Source organism: Aethalodelphis obliquidens, unplaced genomic scaffold (genome assembly GCF_003676395.1).
Source record: "Aethalodelphis obliquidens isolate GAN/ISIS:26980383/991018 unplaced genomic scaffold, ASM367639v1 scaffold40, whole genome shotgun sequence".
NCBI lineage: Eukaryota > Metazoa > Chordata > Mammalia > Artiodactyla > Delphinidae > Aethalodelphis > Aethalodelphis obliquidens.
The window spans coordinates 6,961,044-6,979,783 of NW_020837984.1; the positions used below are offsets into that span (position 1 = coordinate 6,961,044).

General features: G+C 35.6%; 1 protein-coding gene across 7 annotated transcripts in view; it reads right to left on the reverse strand.

Moving 5' to 3' along the window:
• USP34 (ubiquitin specific peptidase 34) overlaps positions 1–18,740 on the reverse strand; it is a 231,649-nt gene that overhangs the window by 42,027 nt on the left and 170,882 nt on the right. For 6 of the 7 annotated variants that reach the window (XM_027131781.1, XM_027131778.1, XM_027131782.1 and 3 more), the window contains 12 exons: positions 16,274–16,457; positions 15,675–15,838; positions 12,465–12,530; positions 10,770–10,916; positions 10,624–10,680; positions 10,454–10,531; positions 9,984–10,078; positions 8,260–8,432; positions 5,453–5,606; positions 4,278–4,356; positions 767–820; positions 559–654 (listed from right to left, as the gene is read on the reverse strand). In XM_027131781.1, coding sequence (XP_026987582.1) covers positions 559–654; positions 767–820; positions 4,278–4,356; positions 5,453–5,606; positions 8,260–8,432; positions 9,984–10,078; positions 10,454–10,531; positions 10,624–10,680; positions 10,770–10,916; positions 12,465–12,530; positions 15,675–15,838; positions 16,274–16,457 — 1,347 coding nt within the window. The remainder of the gene's footprint in view (positions 1–558; positions 655–766; positions 821–4,277; positions 4,357–5,452; positions 5,607–8,259; positions 8,433–9,983; positions 10,079–10,453; positions 10,532–10,623; positions 10,681–10,769; positions 10,917–12,464; positions 12,531–15,674; positions 15,839–16,273; positions 16,458–18,740) is intronic. The other variant, XM_027131779.1, reaches the window with a different exon arrangement.

An 18,740-nucleotide genomic window follows, 5' to 3' on the forward strand; every position in this document is an offset into this window, starting at 1 on the left:
TTTTTTTTTTTTTACTTTTGGCCGAGTCAGTTTACAACAATGACACAACATACATTGAGTGTGCACACTTTTTATAAACCCCTAACATTATCACGTAACTACATTATGAAACGAAGAGAGCTCATTACTACAAATGAGACACATATTAAAATATATATAATACATATTTTAAATGCATTTAAAATACACTGTACGCTTGTGTATAATATGAAGCGTAAGAAAAGGAACATTCACAGTCCTACCACCCAATCCAAGAATATCACCAACCATACAAGTTAATTGTGAGCTTGAGCTTATTCCATCAACCATTTTTACCTTTCTTACTTTTCTTCAGTGTTACTAATAATTGTTTTCCACTCCCTTTAATCTCTTTCAGTTTACATTCACCTGTTGTATGTCAGTATTACCGAGACTATTTGTGAAGAGGGTTAAGGTCTACCTCGGATTACAGATACTAATGATGCTGTTTATATAGCCTGCTTTTATATTCTAGAACTAATACTTGCATAAATACTTAACATGCTTTTAAATTGTTGCTAAAGTTAAATTAACTCATACCTCTAGTAATTCAGATGAAACATCAAATTTGTATTCTTTGCCATTTTCTTCCTCTGGTTCCATGCGTTTGTAAAACAGCATATAAGCACTGTGTGTCTTTTAAGAGGGAAAAAAAAGTATATTTTCATTTTGACATAGTATAACTATAAAAGTAGATAACATGGAAGTCAGAAAACAATGTACAATTATACATGAAAGAAATGGTTACCTTTTCGAAGGAGAAATCCATAAATTTATCTGTAACAGAATCATAAGTCTTGGTCTGTTTAAAAAAATGAAAGTTTTCCTTCTTTAAGAAATGGGTACACTCAGCTATATTTATATATAAAATATTTCATAAATAGCTATTTTATACTTTATAGCAACTTTGTAAATAGTTCTCAAATAGCATTATATTCAGAAAAATCTTTAATAGAAGTTTTTGGATAGGAGTAGTACTTTAAAAAAAAGATTCAAAACATTTTTAAGGTACTTTACCATCAATAATATAAAGCTTAATAAAATGGACTTGCAATCTGAAAAACTACTTTTTAAATAAATCTTTATTGGAATATAATTGCTTCACAATACCTTGTTAGTTTCTGTTGCACAACAAAGTGTATCAGCCATATGCATACAGACAACCCCATATCCCCGCCCTCATATCCCCTCCCTCTCGAGCCTCCCTCTCATCCTCCCTATCCCACCCCTCTAGGTCATCGCAAAGCACCAAGTTGATCTCCCTGTGCTATGCTGCTGCTTCCCACCAGCCAACTATTTCACATTCAGTAGTGTATATATGTTGACGCTACTCTCACTTCGCCCCAGCTTCGCCCTCCCACCCCATGTCATCAAGTCCGTTCTCTATGCCTACCCCTTTATTCCTGCCCTGCAACTAGGTTCATCAGTATTATTTTCTTTTTTTGATTCCATATATGTGCGTTAGCCTACAGTATTTGTTTTTCTCTTTCTGACTTACTTCATTCTGTATGTCAGAGTCTAGGTCCATCCACCTCACTACAAGTAACTGAATTTCATTTTTTTTATAGCTGAGTAATATTCCATTGTATATATGTGCCACATCTTCTTTATCCATTCATCTGTCAATGGACATTTAGGTTGGTTCCATGTCCTGGCTATTGTAAATAGTGCTGCAATGAACACTGTGATGCATGTCTCTCTTTTTTTTTTTTGCAGTACGCGGGCCTCTCACTGCTGTGGCCTCTCCCGTTGCGGAGCACAGGCTCCGGACGTGCAGGCTCAGCGGCCATGGTTCACAGGCCCAGCCGCTCCGCGGCATGTGGGATCCTCCCGGACCGGGGCACGAACCCGTGTCCCCTGCATCGGCAGGTGGACTCTCAACCACTGCGCCACCAGGGAAGCCCTGGTGCATGTCTCTTTTTGAATTATGGTTTTCTCAGGGTATATGCCCAGTAGTGGGATTGCTGGGTCATATGGCAGTTCTATTTTCTATAGTGGCTGTATCAATTTACATTCCCACCAGCAGTGTAGGAGGGTTCCCTTTTCACCACACCCTTTCCAGCATTTATTGTTTCTAGCTTTTTTGATAATGGCCATTCTGACCGGCATGAGGTGATACCTCACTGTAGTTTTGATTTGCATTTCTCTAATAATTAGTGATGTTGAGCATCTTTTCATGTGCCTCTTGGCTGTCTCTAAGTCTTCCTTGGTGAAATGTCTATTTAGGTCTTCCGCCCATTTTCTAACTGGATTGTTTGGTTTTTTTTGATATTGAACTCCATGAGCTGTTTTTATATTTTGGAGATGAATCCTCTGTCTGTTGTTTCATTTGCAAATATTTTCTCCCATTCTGAGGGTTGTCTTATTGTCTTCTTTATGGTTTCCTTTGCTGTGCAAAAGCTTTTAAGTTTAATTAAGTCCCATTTGTTTATTTTTGTTTTTATTTCTGTTACTCTAGGAGGTGTGTCAAGAAAGATCTTGCTGTGGTTTATGTCAAAGAGTGTTTTTCCTACGTTTTCCTCTAAAAGTTTTATAGTGTCTGGTCTTACATATAAGTCTTTAATGCATTTGGAGTTTATTTTTGTGTATGGTGTTAGGTAGTGTTCTAATTTCATTCTTTTACATGTAGCTGTCCAGTTTTCTCAGCACCACTCATTGAAGAGGCTGTCTTTTCTCCATTGTATGTTCCTGCCTCCTTTGTTGTAAATTAGGTGCCCATATGTGCCTGGGTTTACCTCTGGGCATTCTATCCTGTACCATTGATCTATATTTCTGTTTTTGTGCCAGTACCATACTGTCTTGATTACTGTACCTTTTGGTATAGTTTGAAGTCGGGGAGCCTGATTCCTCCAGCTCCATTTTTCTTTCTCAAGATTGCTTTGGCTATTCAGGGTCTTTTGTGTTTCCATATGAATTGTAAGATTTTTTGTTCTAATTCTGTGAAGAATGCCATGGGTAGTTTGATAGGGATTACACTGAATCTGTAGATTGCTTTGGGTAGTATAGTCATTTTCACAATATTGATTCTTCCAATCCAAGAACATGGTATATCTCTCCATCTGTTTGTGTCATCTTTGATTTCTTTCATCAGTGTCTTACAGTTTTCTGAGTACAGGTCTTTTACCTCCGTAGGTAGGTTTATTCCTAGGGATTTTTATTCTTTTTGTTGCAATGGTGAATGGGATTTTTTCCTTAATTTCTCTTCAAATATATAAAACTTAATAAAGTGGGCATGCAATCTGAAAAACTACCTTTTAAAAGAAGAGTTTTGCACTGTTTACTTGTTTATCTTTTCTTTTTTTTTTTCTGAGGAAATATTCTAGGAATAACATCTAGAGATGCAATAGATTTAGTTATGGCTTCAATGGTAACTCATTATTTCCTTCCTTCTTCTACTCATTTTCCAAGTGTTAGGTATTTGTCTAATTTTCCTTTTCTATTCAGAATAGTACATAAGAGCATCAAAGAGCAGTTAAGAAAGTCTTTTCATTAAAATCCAGAATGTGACCAGTTATTTCACAATAAACATGGCTATTAAAGGGAAATATAACTTTATCTGAGCTTCTTTATGAAATAGAAATTACTTTTTAATACTTGTGAGAATCAACAGGCTATTTTTAAAGTTTTCAGAAAATTGGTACTAGGGTAAACTGCATATGAAGAAGTGAAATTATTATAGCACTACTCCAACCTAATTGTCTTTTCTTATATCTTAACTGACAATTACAAAACAGATAATCTTTTTCTATCCTGTCACCAGTAATAACTAGGTTGTTGCCTCTGTTATTGAAAGCACTAAAGGAACAATCTTTAAAGTTTAGCTTAAGCCAACTTCCTTGTCAAAGATTTCTCATAGTAAGTACTTACTCAATAAAGTAATTATTCAATAAAGAGTAATTTCTTTCTGTTCTAATCCCAAAGCATTAAAGTAAACAACTTATTTAATCATGATGTCTTGTGGAAATGTAATTCAATTCCTATACTATTATTTTTCAATTGTAAGTCTTAACCCTTCTTAATCAGACCCTCTTAATCAGTTGAAGAAATAGTAATTTAAAATATATTTTCAAAAAAAAATATTTTCCAGTGTCTGGTATATGCTCCAAACATACTAAACTATACTAAACAACAAAAAAAATACATTTTAGATTTAATTATAGGAATTAGGAGAAAGTTACATGACTCTGCTATTGGATTTTATGATACTGCAAAGCACTTAGAAAGTCATGAACCATTTATAACTTTTGAATAAAACTTACCGTCATCTCTCCACCAAAACATTCAGAAGCAAGTTGAGCAGAATCAAAAGGTTTTACCTCAGCATCATTAAAAAGATACCTAAAGCAGAGCATATAGTATTGATCAAGTATATATGTAATATATCTGTATTGTGTCTCTTTTTAAAATATTTAGATTACTTTCTAATATATTACAAATATTGATCAAACTTATTAATATGTAGTAAATTCTAACTAAGCTCTTGTTTCGACAATTCTAATCCACTAGAAATTGGGAATATAATTTCACAACATAGTCATAACCACCTTAAAATCTGATAGATCTATTCATAACCTCAGAGTAACAAAAGAGTTCATAAAAGCAAGGAATAAAAAGTTTGCATAACTTTCTAACATGTAAAGCTATCGGACAGAAAACATTAAGAGTTTGGAAAACTTACAACGATAAAGATGCCATTTCAAAATTTATATTCAAATGGACAAAAAAAAGTAAAGATACCATGGATATGATGGTTTAAAGAGTGAGAAATATTTCAACGAAACTGTTCTATTAAGTGCAGATCAATTTACCAATGTACACTTTGTTCACAGCAATATCCCCAATATTTAGAACAATGTCTAGCACATCAATAGTCTCTATACATGAGACTTTATTCAACAACATCCGAGGACCAAAAACCAGCTATTAAGGACTGACTGAATGACTTCCAGCCATTAACTTGATGAAAGATGATAAAAAGAATGTGTGTCAGAAGGGAAAGGTAAGGTGAAGAAAATTGAGTATGCAGGTTATTTTCTAACTGGAATACATAAGGACTTTGTGGCCACCCTATAAAAGGCATTCAGTTAACAGTTCTGGAATAAGTGAACACAGGTAGGTAAGATTTGGAAGGTGCAATATTGTCTGTGAATCTAAAGTTGTGTGCCAAACTTTGAGTGTATTCATTTTTCTTAGGCGAGAATTTATCAAATTCTCAAAAGAGTCTGGAGATGTATAAAGTTTAAGGATGGATTCATATTGTCTTTTGAAAGCTTTCATTTAAACATTTTATGTGCCCCCTTTCCCAACTATAAAGTTTTTAGAAAACTAAAATCCGAAAACGTATCTCAAGAAGAAAACTATCATAAGCTTATATTTTAAAAACAGAAGAAGAAAGATTTTTTTAAATCCCAAGAATAAAATATTTAAAACTCACCATTTATTGTTTTTATAAGCATGTGGATTGACTATATCTCTAATGAAGCTGTAATAGTGTCCACCATCTGCTGTTCCTGTGTGAACAGTCACTCCTATCAAGTCATACTCATAGCTCTCTGTGTCTTTTGAATGATCACTGACTTCCTTAAAACCTGGAATGATTTACATAAAATAATGGCAATAATTTTGAAAACTGCACACAGTGATATCTTAGAATCACTTTATATACTAAACTTTATGCACAGAAATAGGCACAGATACTTTATATATTCAAATAGGTACAAAACAATCCTATATGCTAGTCATTCACCATTCATAGCCTACAATTTTAAGGAACATTTACACAAATCACTGGAAAAACAACCATGTGTCAGTGCGTAACTAGGGACAATCTCCATGTAATATGTAAATGTAAAATATATTCTTTTTGCTTAATCTGGCTCTTCCTTTTGAAATAGATAAATCTGAATGAAGCATTTTGTATTACCTTTATTAGGAGCAGGCAAACGCAAGATCTGAAAAGTATTAACATATTTATGCCTGTTAGTCTCATGCTAAGGAAAATGGAGCATTGTACTGGCAGCATGCTTCCAACTGTTTTCCCAGTTAATAGAAAACACTATGTATTAGGAGCTTTATGTAGACAGAAACAAAATAAACAAAACATATACTTCCCACCCACAGAGATTTCAATTTGAAAAGTTATTACAAGAGATATTAAGAAAAAACTCCAGAAGATGTATGATTTACGATCTGTATTTCCATCATCACAAAAGGAAAGGTATAATCAGAAGCAAATAAGTGAGAGCAGATTTGGTTAACCTGAGTGCACAGTCTAACCTGAAAATTGAAGCAACAATTAGGTGAAGAGGAGGAAATGGCTGAGAGTGTCAGAGCAGTGACTGAGGAGTTTGGATGTACTAGAATCTGACTCTGAATGCATCACTTGTGGCTTAATAAATTCCTTTATCTTGGCATAAATTTTTGGTATTTCCACACATGGAGACATTATGAAAAACACAGTGAAGCAGTTACTATGCAGTCTTGCTATAATTTTACAAATGGTTTGAAAATGTTCTAAAAAGTAGGATGTATATATACAATGCCAACTTCTTAACTTTGTCTCTATTTTCAAACTTACCTCTTCTACCTCATTTCCTGTAACTTCTAAACATACTGCAATTCTAACTTTAAAGTTCCCTCCCTTAACCCTGTATCACTTCACAGCCACAGTCACCATCCTCTCTCTTCAAAGAAAGATATGTTCCTCTCTTGAAAGAGTAGCCCACACTCATTGTTTATACCTCTCAGCTCCCATTTAGTGAGAGTAAAACATTTACTGGATGCTCATTAAGTGCCCGGCAATGCAGTATAAAGATTAAAATATGGTTCTCTTTCTTATAACTTATAATATGGTGGCTCTTCAAATCTTAAAAATTTACATCAGCATAACTTTCTATACAAACAAAACATTGCCAGGACTCTTATGTAAAATGGAACTTCTCTTGGCTAAAGAAGAATGGAAAAGGTATGAGCTGGCCCTATTCTGCTTTCTTCTCTCCTCTCACCTATTTCCATTCCTCATCATGGTCCTTGGGACATACATACAGATGTTCAAAAATCACTGGTCTTATGGACGTAATAATAGCAATTTGGAGGTAACTACTTACCAACCAAGTGCCATTTTAAATTCGCTGCAATCCACCTTCCTACTGCAACACCCAAATTAAATTGGTCTGATAACCAGAGATCTTCAACATGTTAGATAATTTTCCCTCATGGTCTCACTGGAACTGTTCCTTTTCTTTATTTAGTATTCAATACTCTGACCACACTCCCTCCTTCTTGAGATCCTGAAATACTGATCCCACTATTCACCTAACTGATCAAGCCAGAAACCTTTCTTGACTTCTCCTTCCTCTAGTAGTAGACTGACTAAACTGTAAGCTTCATAGGGGCAGAGACCTTGTTCTTTGTTGTCACTATATTCCTATTACTATAATAGCAAATTAAATAGTGGATAGGTGTTCAATAACTTTGTTCGATTCATTTATTCATTCAATCATCAAGTTCTACTAACTCTATCGCCATGTGCTTCTCTCCAACCCTACTGGTTGGTATGCTTTCTCATCTGTGCTACTATTACTGTGGTTTACCATAACAGCCTCCCCACACTCCTTTTATCATCCTCTAATCCATTTCTATTGTTATAGTCAGAATAACCTTTTCCAAGATCCAACCTGGTTATCTCAGTTCCCTGCTTAAAATTTTCCAATGGTTTCACATTGAAATAAAAATCAAAATTATTAACATGGCTTACAAAAAAACTAATCTGGCTGCCACCCTTTTGCCTATCTCATCAACCCCCTCATCAGCCCCCTGCCCCCCACTAGAGTTTCTCCACTCCTCTCACTCTAGCTCTTACTCAGGCTCTGCTTAAATGTCACCTTCTCCTGAAAGCCCTCCCTGATTCCCCTCAATCTGTGATACATTCACTATTTGACAACACTTCATGTTTATAATTCCTTGTTTAATATATGCCATGCCCAATAGACTTAAGTTCTTCAAGGGCAGGAACCATGTTTATCTCATTCACTTGGAAAGGTGCCTAGAACACACTCCTAGTAGATACAAAACGTTTACGGGCCAACTGACTGAATATGCCATATTGTCTTTAAAAATATTCTCCTTTATAAGATTCAGTTTGATTTTGTTAAATGTGTAGTTGATTACAACTTTATAAATATGACTATCTTGTCATGAAGACTTACAATAAACATAGGCAAGAGAAAGATTTTCCATTACCTTCTTTCCTGTCACTCTTTCGCATAAGAAAATCTTCTGTATAGGGTGTCATATCCAAACGTAATGGGAAGGAAAAATGTGTGTTCACTTTCTCTTTCATCATTGTGACCATATTAAATGTATACCTCATAGTATTGAAACTCAGAATCCGAGGCAATTTCTTAAAACATGCTCTGAAAGACAAGAACAAGATTTGTTAAAAATTATCTTTCAGAAGTACTCTAGCTATTATCAATTACATTTACACTACACTTATTTCAATATTCAATTCAGAGTAAATAATAAACAGTACTCTAAATCATGCTCTTATTAAATCTATCAATCAATCAATCAACCTATCTATCTATCTATCTATCCCCCTCTTACATGACTTTTTCCATTCTGAAAGGACTTTCCTGTGTCTAGAGAGGAAAACAAATGAAAAACCTACAGGGGACTATGGTATATGCCATGATGAAGCTATGAAAGGTGCTATGGAAGCATAAAAAGGAGTCACATCATATTTCAAAGGCAAGGAGGTTTTTGGTTCAGAGTTTTCTTTTCCACCTTAAATAAGCATTTATTTTTGTACAGCAGAATTGCAAAGCTTGACTGTATCATTTACTAGATACATGACCCTAAAAAAGTTACTTAACCTCTCAGAGCTTAATTCCTGATTTGTAAATGGAAGTTAAAGTGCCTACTCCTTACTACTTTTAGAATGCTGCCTGGCAAACAGCGTTCAACGAGTGTTGCCTCATATTACAGCCACAATAATAACATTACCTAATTGATTACCTAAATCATATGGTATGACTTACTGCTAGTTCAGGTTTAAAAAAACTTTTTTTCAGTTTAAACAAAATATACTTAAAAACTTGGATTTATGAAAAATATGAATTTCAGGGAATAATTCTTCAGTGTATATAGGATTTATAACAAAATTTGTTTAAAGCAAGAGCTTAGTTTCTCTTTTAAATAGGAAATTTAGGGAGTTGAGGAACATAGGGGAAAGATGTCACAAGCAGATGGAATAAGAAGTCTAAAAATTCATCATTATTGTTTATTTGGGAGACTGGTAAATGATGAGGTTACGAAGTATAAAGAAGTCAAGATATGAAGGGCCTTGTGTATAATGTTAGAGTATGAACTTTACCCTGACAGCTAAGAATCACTAAAGGACTTGTGGAGGGCAGTGAAACCATGCATTAAGATATAAACAGATCTGAAGAGATGACCTGAATCTAACCAGACTACTTCTCTGCCTTTGTAGTTCCTAGTAACGAACTACATAAGATGCTCTTTCAATCTAATTTCAATGTTCATCGGTAGGACTGAAACATCTTTACCCAACCAACTACTCTGTCCTAAACCAAGCATCTTATGGCTGGCTCTTAAGAAAAAACATCTCTCACTTTACAGATTCAGAGGTCTTCAGTTCATGAGTAGACTCTTTATCATGCCCCACTGAGTGCACGGCAGAGAGCTAAGCAATCATATAGACCTTGGTAAGTATTTGCTTAATAAAAAGGAAAAAAAAAATCTGAAAAGATTTAAGAGTGCCTGAAAGTTTACTTGCATAACTGAATGAAAAATTGCTGCATAAGAATGAGTTCCAAGCAGCTGACCATAACCTTAATCACATAATTTTCATAAAAGTTTAACATTAATTTATCCTAAGTTTGTGTTTTACTTCTATTTGATGATTTATCAAAATGACGAAAATTACGTTTCAAAAAGCATACCTTTTTTCAGCTCGTACTTTCTTCCCGCAATGAGAACAAGTATACATGTTGTCACCTTCTAAAGTATCTTTAATAGTAACTTCATCAAGAGATTCCTGTGTATAAAACCACACTTAAGAGTTTCACATTATTGTTTACAGCATGCAAAAATACAAAAAGCATTAATTACAATTTGGGCAGAATGCACAGAGGAAAACATTTTTTTAAAAAAGCAAACGCTTAAATTTAGTAAAAATATTGACAAGGTGCTCTGAATCTTACTACATTAAAAAAAAACTCAAGTATTTAAATTTTGATTGGGAAAAATCAGCTTTGTGATCTACCTTTAATTTTTATTTGAGTAGCATCACAAGAAGAAAATAGGTGAAAATGTGAAAGTTAATTTTCTCCTAAGGTAACAAACATAAGCCTGCTATACACAAACAGTTAAAAGCAGAAAAAAAATTAAAAATATATACAACATTACTCACATAAATGTTCTTCATATCAGCCACCTGGCACCTCACGGTGTAAAACTCTTCAGCTGTCTGACTAACATGTTCACAATCCTAGTCAATCAATAGCCAAAAATTGGTAAATTATAATAAGCTAAAATATACATTAAGATTTCCAAAAAGCAAAGAACAGGGAGAATACTTACCAAGGATACAACATTGTTTGTAATTACACCTCCAAACAAACTTTTGACAGTATTTTTCTTTAAAAAAAATACAAACGGAAGTCAGTAATTTAAAATTAAGCAAATCTGTAAAAATTTCCAAGAAACTTGAGTGTTCTGGTACTAACCAGTTCTGGAGACATTTCTTCAATTTTAGTAATCAGATCAGTAAAAAACTCAGTCATATCTTTCTGCTCCCCAGTGTTCAGAGGCTGCTTATCCATGGTGTATGTTTTACAAAAGGGTCTAGGATTATATGCTTTGCATTCACTCTCCTGTGAAAGAAAAGGCAGGTGGTGAGGAGGAGGATTATAAAACAATCAAATAAATCTAGATCTCAAATAAAAATAAAAATTATCACAAGGTTATTGAATGAACAACAAAGAAACAGGTAGTAAATCTACAAAGAAATTATGAAAATGCTCTCTTCTATTTCATTTCTGTTTGATTCTCATTGCCTTTTCAGTTTAATAGTCTCGGTGCCAGAAGATGCTTAAATGACCGTAAGTTAAGAAATTTTTATTTTTTAAGCCTAGGAATTTCTAGGAAGAAATTTGGGATTCAAAGGATGGAGGTTTGTATTGTGAAGCATAAAATACAAAGCCTTTGCAGGGTGCATAAGTTCTCCTATCAACTGAACCTTGGTTTAGTAGTAGTTTAAAATAGCAGTAAAAGTGCTTTGCCAGTTCAAATACCATGTCCCAACTCTGTTAAAAGGAGATTATAAGTGGAATCAAGGGATAACTAACAAACCTTTTTATTTTGTTAAAAATCTCATTTATGGGCTTCCCTGGTGGTGCAGTGGTTGAGAGTCCGCCTGCCGATGCAGGGGACACGGGTTCATGCCCTGGTCCGGGAAGGTCCCACATGCCGCGGAGCGGCTGGGCCCGTGAGCCATGGCCGCTGAGCCTGCGCATCCGGAGCCTGTGCTCCGCAACGGGAGAGGCCACAACAGTGAGAGGCCCGCGTACCGCCAAAAAAAAAAAAAAATCTCATTTATTAAGTCTCACAAGCTGAAATACATGGTTTGAATAAATACGGTAAGATCTTTGTCCTCCAAATTCTAATAGGTGAGATAAGTAACTTTCAATACAAGTGCTGGTACAACAGAATTATGGTGACATGGAGATACTCTGTGGAATTTTTGGTCTCTTAGAGGACAGCCTTTCTCAAAAAAACCAAGTTGATTCCTGAAGGATGATAAATGGAAGAAAATGGAGAGGAGTACTATTGGAAGAGTGCCACAGGCAGTAGAAGCAGCATAAATAACTGCACAAGTGATGAAGCAAAAGGGTGATGGGCTTCAAAAGGCTTACAGTTACTACAGGGTGAGGCTGGATGTGGGGAGGGACAAGAAAGGAGGTTGAAGGGAAGGGGCAGAATCACAGGGGATGTGTGCCATCCTGACTGAACCTGAATACTATTCTTTTCATAATAAAGAGTTTTAACTAGGGGAGTAATAATATTAAGATTTGCTATTTTTTAAAGATTAATTACTTTTATAGTTTTGGGGGTGGAAATTAAGAAGGACAAAGAAAAATCAGTTGGAAAACCCTAAGACTAAGGGGGGAGGTGTGACCTTCTGATGAAAAATGGATCAGATACAAGAAATTCTTCGAAGGATAAATTAACAAAATGTAGATGACTGAAATATGACAGTTAAAATGCACTATGACAAAGAGCATCAGCAACTGACAAAGTCAATTGGAAAAATAAGAGTATATGGTCAGGACAGGCCAATACAAATGAACTCCAATTAACGTTTTCACCTTTGGTCAATGGGTATATCTAATTAGTTTTCCATACCCAATTCTCAAACATACCATTAAATATGTAAACATTTTTTGAAGCTCCAGGAGAGTGGTCTTGTGCTTCATATCTTCGGAATACTGTAAATTAAGAAAAAACTTTCCATTAAGACATACTGATGATGGTAAATTAGACATTCTAGAAAAGAAAGTATTACAATGTGCTTAACACTGTTTTCATTCTTTTAGCCATATGGAGGAAAAGCACAGTATTTTTTCGTTAACAATTTTAGCATTTTAAAAATTGGAGTACTTTGTTCATTATACAGATATGGCTATCACTATTATGTAAGGAAACTGAATAAAGAGATCTTAAAACTGCTTTCCAGATCAGCACTTTTTGGTTCAATGCTGAACAGAAGCATTTACAAGTTGGCGATTTTGCAAGAACAGAAAACACCTTTTCCACAAATAAATCCACACATTAAAGAGTATATTATATTAACAAATGACATCGCACCCTCATCTAGTCATATCTTTATTTTTTTCTAGAGCAGCAGATCCTTAACACTGCAGGGTACTACTGGCCAAGATCTTTTAAAGTCCTCTAAATATTCAAGGACATTAATTGAGATTCAAATTTTGAAGAAGTGGATGAATCTTGAAGACATTATGCTAAGTGAAATAAGCCAGTCACAAAGGGGCTAATATTGTATCATTCCACTTATATGAGGTACCTAGAGTAGTCAAATTCATAGACACAGGAAGTAGAATAATGGCTGCAAAGGGTATGGGTGAAGGGAGAATGGGGAGTAAAGTATCTAATGGGTACAGTTTCACCTGGAGGAGGTGAAAAAATTCTGGAGATTGATGGTGGTGATGGGTGCAATCTGAGTATACTTAATACCGCAGAACTGTACACTTATACATGGTTAATAGGATAAATTTTACATTGTGTATATTCTACCACAAGTAAAATACATGTAGTTTTCTTTAATCTCTCTGTGAAAAATCAGAAAAGAAAATAATTCTATTCTGTAAGAATTCCTTATGTAGAGACATAGGAATAGGTTAAAAAAAATTTAGTTTTTAACCAAAAATACATAGGAGACATAGGAATGTAGAGACATAGGAATAGGTTAAAAAAATTTAGTTTTTAACCAAAAATACCATTTCTGAGACTCATTCACAGTTAGCACATCTGATTGTTTTTTCTGTTGCTACACACTAATTCCTGACAGTGCTAATGGCTAAAAGATTATCATTAAATATAAGGAAGAGAAACTACAAATTGTGGTCAAGTCACCACCTAAACAAGAAAATCAATGAATACATGCTTCTTTGATAAGTGGTTCTATAAAATTATACAGATGGGGGCAACCAAATTTAGTCACAAAAATTTCCACATGCTAAATGAAATCAATTATTCAACTATTTCTAATAGTCAGTTAGATGATCAACTTAAAAAATATCAATTTAACTAAAACCAAAAAACGAACCCACTTGAGTATACTGAGTATGCTTTAGAGACCCTGAAGCATAACTTAAACGTAGTAAGGATTCACTGAAGATAAATAAAGAATTGCAATACTTTGTAAGGGGGGAAAAATGCAAGGACATCTAGATGACATGATGGAAGAAAATAAAAACCCAAGTGCAAGGATAAAGAAAGTCTGCCAGGGCTTCCCTGGTGGCACAGTGGTTAAGAATCCGCCTGCCAATGCAGGGGACACGGGTTCGAGCCCTGGTCTGGGAAGATCCCATATGCCGCCGAGCAACTAAGTCTGTGTGCCACAACTACTGAGCCTGTGCTCTAGAGCCCGCGAGCCACAACTACTGAAGCCCGTGCACCTACAGCCTGTGCTCTGCAACAAGAGAAGCCACCGCAATGAGAAGCCCACGCACCGCAACGAAGAGTAGCCCCGGCTCATTGCAACTAGAGAAAGCCTGCATGCAGCAACGAAGACCCAATGCAGCCAAAAATAAATAAATAAAATAAATTTATTTAAAAAAAAAAAGGCTGCCAAAAAATTCTAAAAGCAGTGCAGAAGGCAAACTAAAAAATAGCCCATGGTAAACAAAAAATGAAAACTACAATGCACAAGTTAACAAAAATAACATAAGCAAAGCCTACTCAAATATACTAGGCCACAAATTTACTTTAGGATACATAAGTTCAGTGATTCTGGTACTAATTTCCTACTTTGTTTTAGGCTTTGCTTATTTTCTATATAATTAAAATTTGCATTTATTTTTACTGAAAATATCGTGTTCATTTGATACACTGAGTGTGTATATTCTACAACTGTGTTTTCCTTTGATAAATAAAGAAATTATACTACAGTGTTTGGAGTAATCAATTGAAATGTAAAAATAATTAAAATATACATGTTAGCTAGTAGTATCAAATTTCGTCAAAAAATTTTTTTAATTTAATTTAATTTATTTTTAACTGCATTGGGTCTTTGCTGCTGTGTGTGAGCTTTCTCTAGTTGCAGCGAGTGGGAGCTACTCTTTGTTTTGGTCCGCAGGCTTCTAACTGCAGTGACTTCTCCTGTGGCGGAGCATGGGCTCTAGGCGTGTGAGCTTCAGTAGTTGTAGCAAACGGGCCCTAGAGCGCAGGCTCAGTATTTGTGGCGCAAGGGCTTAGTCGCTCTGCGGCATGTAGGATCTTCCCGGACCAGGGCTCGAACCCGTGTCCCTTGCAATGGCAGGTGGATTCTTAACCACTGCACCACCAGGGAAGCCCAAAGTTTGTCAATTTTAACTCAAATTATTTTCTCAAACAATATTTTACTAAATTGAATCAAGATTTATCAACGAATTTTTAAAATTTTGTTTTGTAGTTTTAATTTTTTTTTTTTTTTGGCTGTGTTGGGTCTTCACTGCTGCATGCGTGCTTTCTCTAGTTGCAGCGAGTGGGGACTACTCTTCATTGCAGTGTGCAGGCTTCTCAGTGCGGTGGCTTCTCTTGTTGAGGAGCATGGGCTCTAGGCACGCAGGCTTTAGTAGCTGCAGCGTGCGGGCTCAGTAGTTGCGGCATGCAGGCCCTAGAGCACTTGGGCTTCAGTAGTTGTGGCGTGCGGGCTCAGTAGTTGTGGCTCACGGGCTCCAGAGCACACACTCAAAAGTTGCGGTGCACAGGCTTAGTTGCTCCACGGCATGTGGGATCTTCCTGGACCAGGGATTGAACCCGTGTCCCCTGCATTGGCAGGCGGATTCTTAACCACTGCACCACCAGGGAAGTCCCTATAGTTTTAATTTTTAAAGTAAGGAAAACTGTACCTTAGCAGTGAAGACAGCCTGTCTTGCCTCGGGTATCATGTAAAGTTGCTGAATAGTAGAAGCCAAGTAACAAGTAGCTCCAAGGTTAGTCAGGCCAACAAATCTACACTCAGCACGGACATCTTCATGAGGCCAGTAGTCCCATTTATAAGGTGCATGAGCTGCTGAAAAAAGAGGGAGGAAAGGATGCCCCCCCAAACAATTAAACATAATATATTCTGCTTTCATTAACAGCCACTACATCTATTACTTATTTAGTTCATATACATAAAACATGGTAATTTAAAAAATTGGTAAGAACACATAGTAAAACTAATTTATTCCTAAATATTCAAAGGACTGCCAAAACTTGTCTTTACTTGGCACTAAATTATTTAACCCCAAAATGCCAAAGTATTTCACATATCTCTAAAAAGTCCATCACAACTGTTTTTTTCCCAAAAACTAATGTTTACTTTTTAACTTCAGTATGTCCTAGCAACAACAGTTTATAATGTTAAAATGTACGAATGGGGAATTCTTTCTTTAAATCATGCCCTACAAAATCTCATTTCTACAAACGAAATTTAGAAAGGTTAAAGGAAAAGAAGAATGCTCACACTGCATGTGTTGTGCCATAACCCAGTTATGTATTAATCTGTAGTTTTCGACAGATCCCTTTACCATCTCCACTAACAAATCATAAGCAGCAGCTCTCGAAGAATGTGATTTGCACTTTGGCTGTTGTCTATCTTTTAGACTAGGCAACAAAAACAGGAGATTGAAGATATCTCTTAAAAATTCCTGGAAAAAAAAAGAAAGACCAAGTATATTATCTAAACTTGGAAATTAACTATATTCCAAATAAAATTAATAAGTTACACAGAATAAAATGGACTATATGAAAATCTACAATTTATTAAAAGGCTGTTTAAAAACTTAAAGGAGCATCATATACCATCATCTGAAAGTATTCCCAATGTTCATTTCTCTTAGGGAAAATGGAATGGGAGGAGGAGCTTCACCTTCACTCTTCTCTCCCTCTTGATACCTTATAGCTCATTCTTAGAGGCACATCTACAATGCTATTATTTTCCACTCCATTCAGTGACCAAGCGTGTTAGTTCAGGACTCATTACTCCCTATCTTGAATGCCTCTGCATTTACTTAAGTTTCTCCTTACTTCACTCTAATAATTAAAATAGCAGTAGCAGCCAAAGCAGCAATGTACCCATAATGAGCACTTAGAAGTGCCAAGATACTATTCAAAGGCCTCAAAACAAAACAAACAAACAAAACAGGTTAAGCACCTTGCCGGGAGTCAGATTTGGCAGGTGTTATACTAAGGATTTAAAACACCAAGCTCTTAACTTCAATACCAGTGAAGTTCAAACTGAGATGCAAAGCTCTACCATTCGAGATATACTTTTCCCTAAATTTAATCTGCCTGAGAAAGGGCCACATTTCCCACTTGTTCTTTAATTGGTCCTTTGCTACTATTCCAAAGAAAGTTATCTCCCTCACCCATCTCAATCACAAGTAGTACAAAGGTACATTGTTCTGGGGTATAGAACCTCCTGGGGTACTGTATAGAAAAGAGATAATATTGTTAAGACCGAGACTCTGCTATCCTTAGAAAGGCTACATTGTAAAGTTGGCTCCTGGCTGTCACCTGAACACCTGAATGGTCAACAGTTCCCTCCTCTGTTATAAAACTTTCCGTGTAAGTGATAAAAGTGGCTCACTGTACCAATCTGTATTTCGTTTATGCAGAATACCTGCTTTCTATCTGGGAGTCTGGAATTTCATTGACTGTGGTCAGTTATGCAGGTACTATGTGCCTACATGACCCACCCCCTGATAAAATCCCTGGACTCCTAGGCTGAAGAGAGCATCCTGGTAGACAACACCTCACACATGTCACACTCATTGCTGGGGGAATTAAGCACGTCCTATGCAACCCCACTGAGAGGGGACTCTCAGAAGGGCGTACCTCATTTCACCACACTTGGCCCCATGCTTTTTCTTTTGCTGATTTCATTTTCTATTATTTTGCTGTAATAAAACTTTGTCATGGATACAATTACACGCTGAGTCTTTGAGTCCTTCCAGTGAATCAGTGAATCTGGGAGTGGTCTAGGGAACCTCTAACACAGGTACCAAATGAAGGACAATTCAGAATATTTTCCCATTAATGACCTCACCTTCTCCATCTCACTACTGTCAAAGAAAGTACAGTGCATAGTTCCTGACTTGGCAAAGAAAGGTACGTTTGGCTAAGAACTACTGAAGGTGAATAGAGGCTTATTTTATATAGTTGACAGACTGACAGTAAGATTATGTCTTGTCTATTCTATAATTCAGAGGTGAGATGACTGTCTTGGAGACACAGAGTAACGTATTTACATGAACTGGAAAATAAAGTCACTCACTCAAACAGGAACAGAATTAGCAAATAACTAGTTTAACGATGAACTATCTTTGCTAATCAGTTTAGATCTAGAAAACTGAATGAGCTAAATAACCATAGCTCCAAAGTATTGACAAAACATATTTAAAGCCTGTGATAAAAATATTTTATTGAAACATTAGGATTGGTAAAAGCTTGCTGAAATGAACAATATTTTTATTTTCCTCACTCTGAGTTTACCAGGAAAGCAGGTGTCCTTAAGTGAAAGAGTAACATATATATTAACATATCCATTTGATAAATAATGGTACAGCCATTTTAGTATACTTCACAGAAAGAAGAACCTCAAACTGATACCTGAGAGAATATTAAAAATAATTTCTGATGATAGAGTGTGATCTTTGACATGTAATTCAGAAGAAATTCAAAGAGTTAAATAACGCTGTTAAAACAGAACATTCCTACTGTAAACAGTATGTAAACACGGTTTCTCACTGTGGTTTCTCACTGTAAAACAATGTGAAACAAGGTTTCTCACAACTTCTATCTATAGAAATATAAAGTAGGAAGAGAATGAGTACATGGTCATTCTAGCTTAATAAGGAATATCCATCTACAACTATATGAATTAATTTTAAAAGCCACATACCCTTCTTGTTAATGCATAATTTCAATAA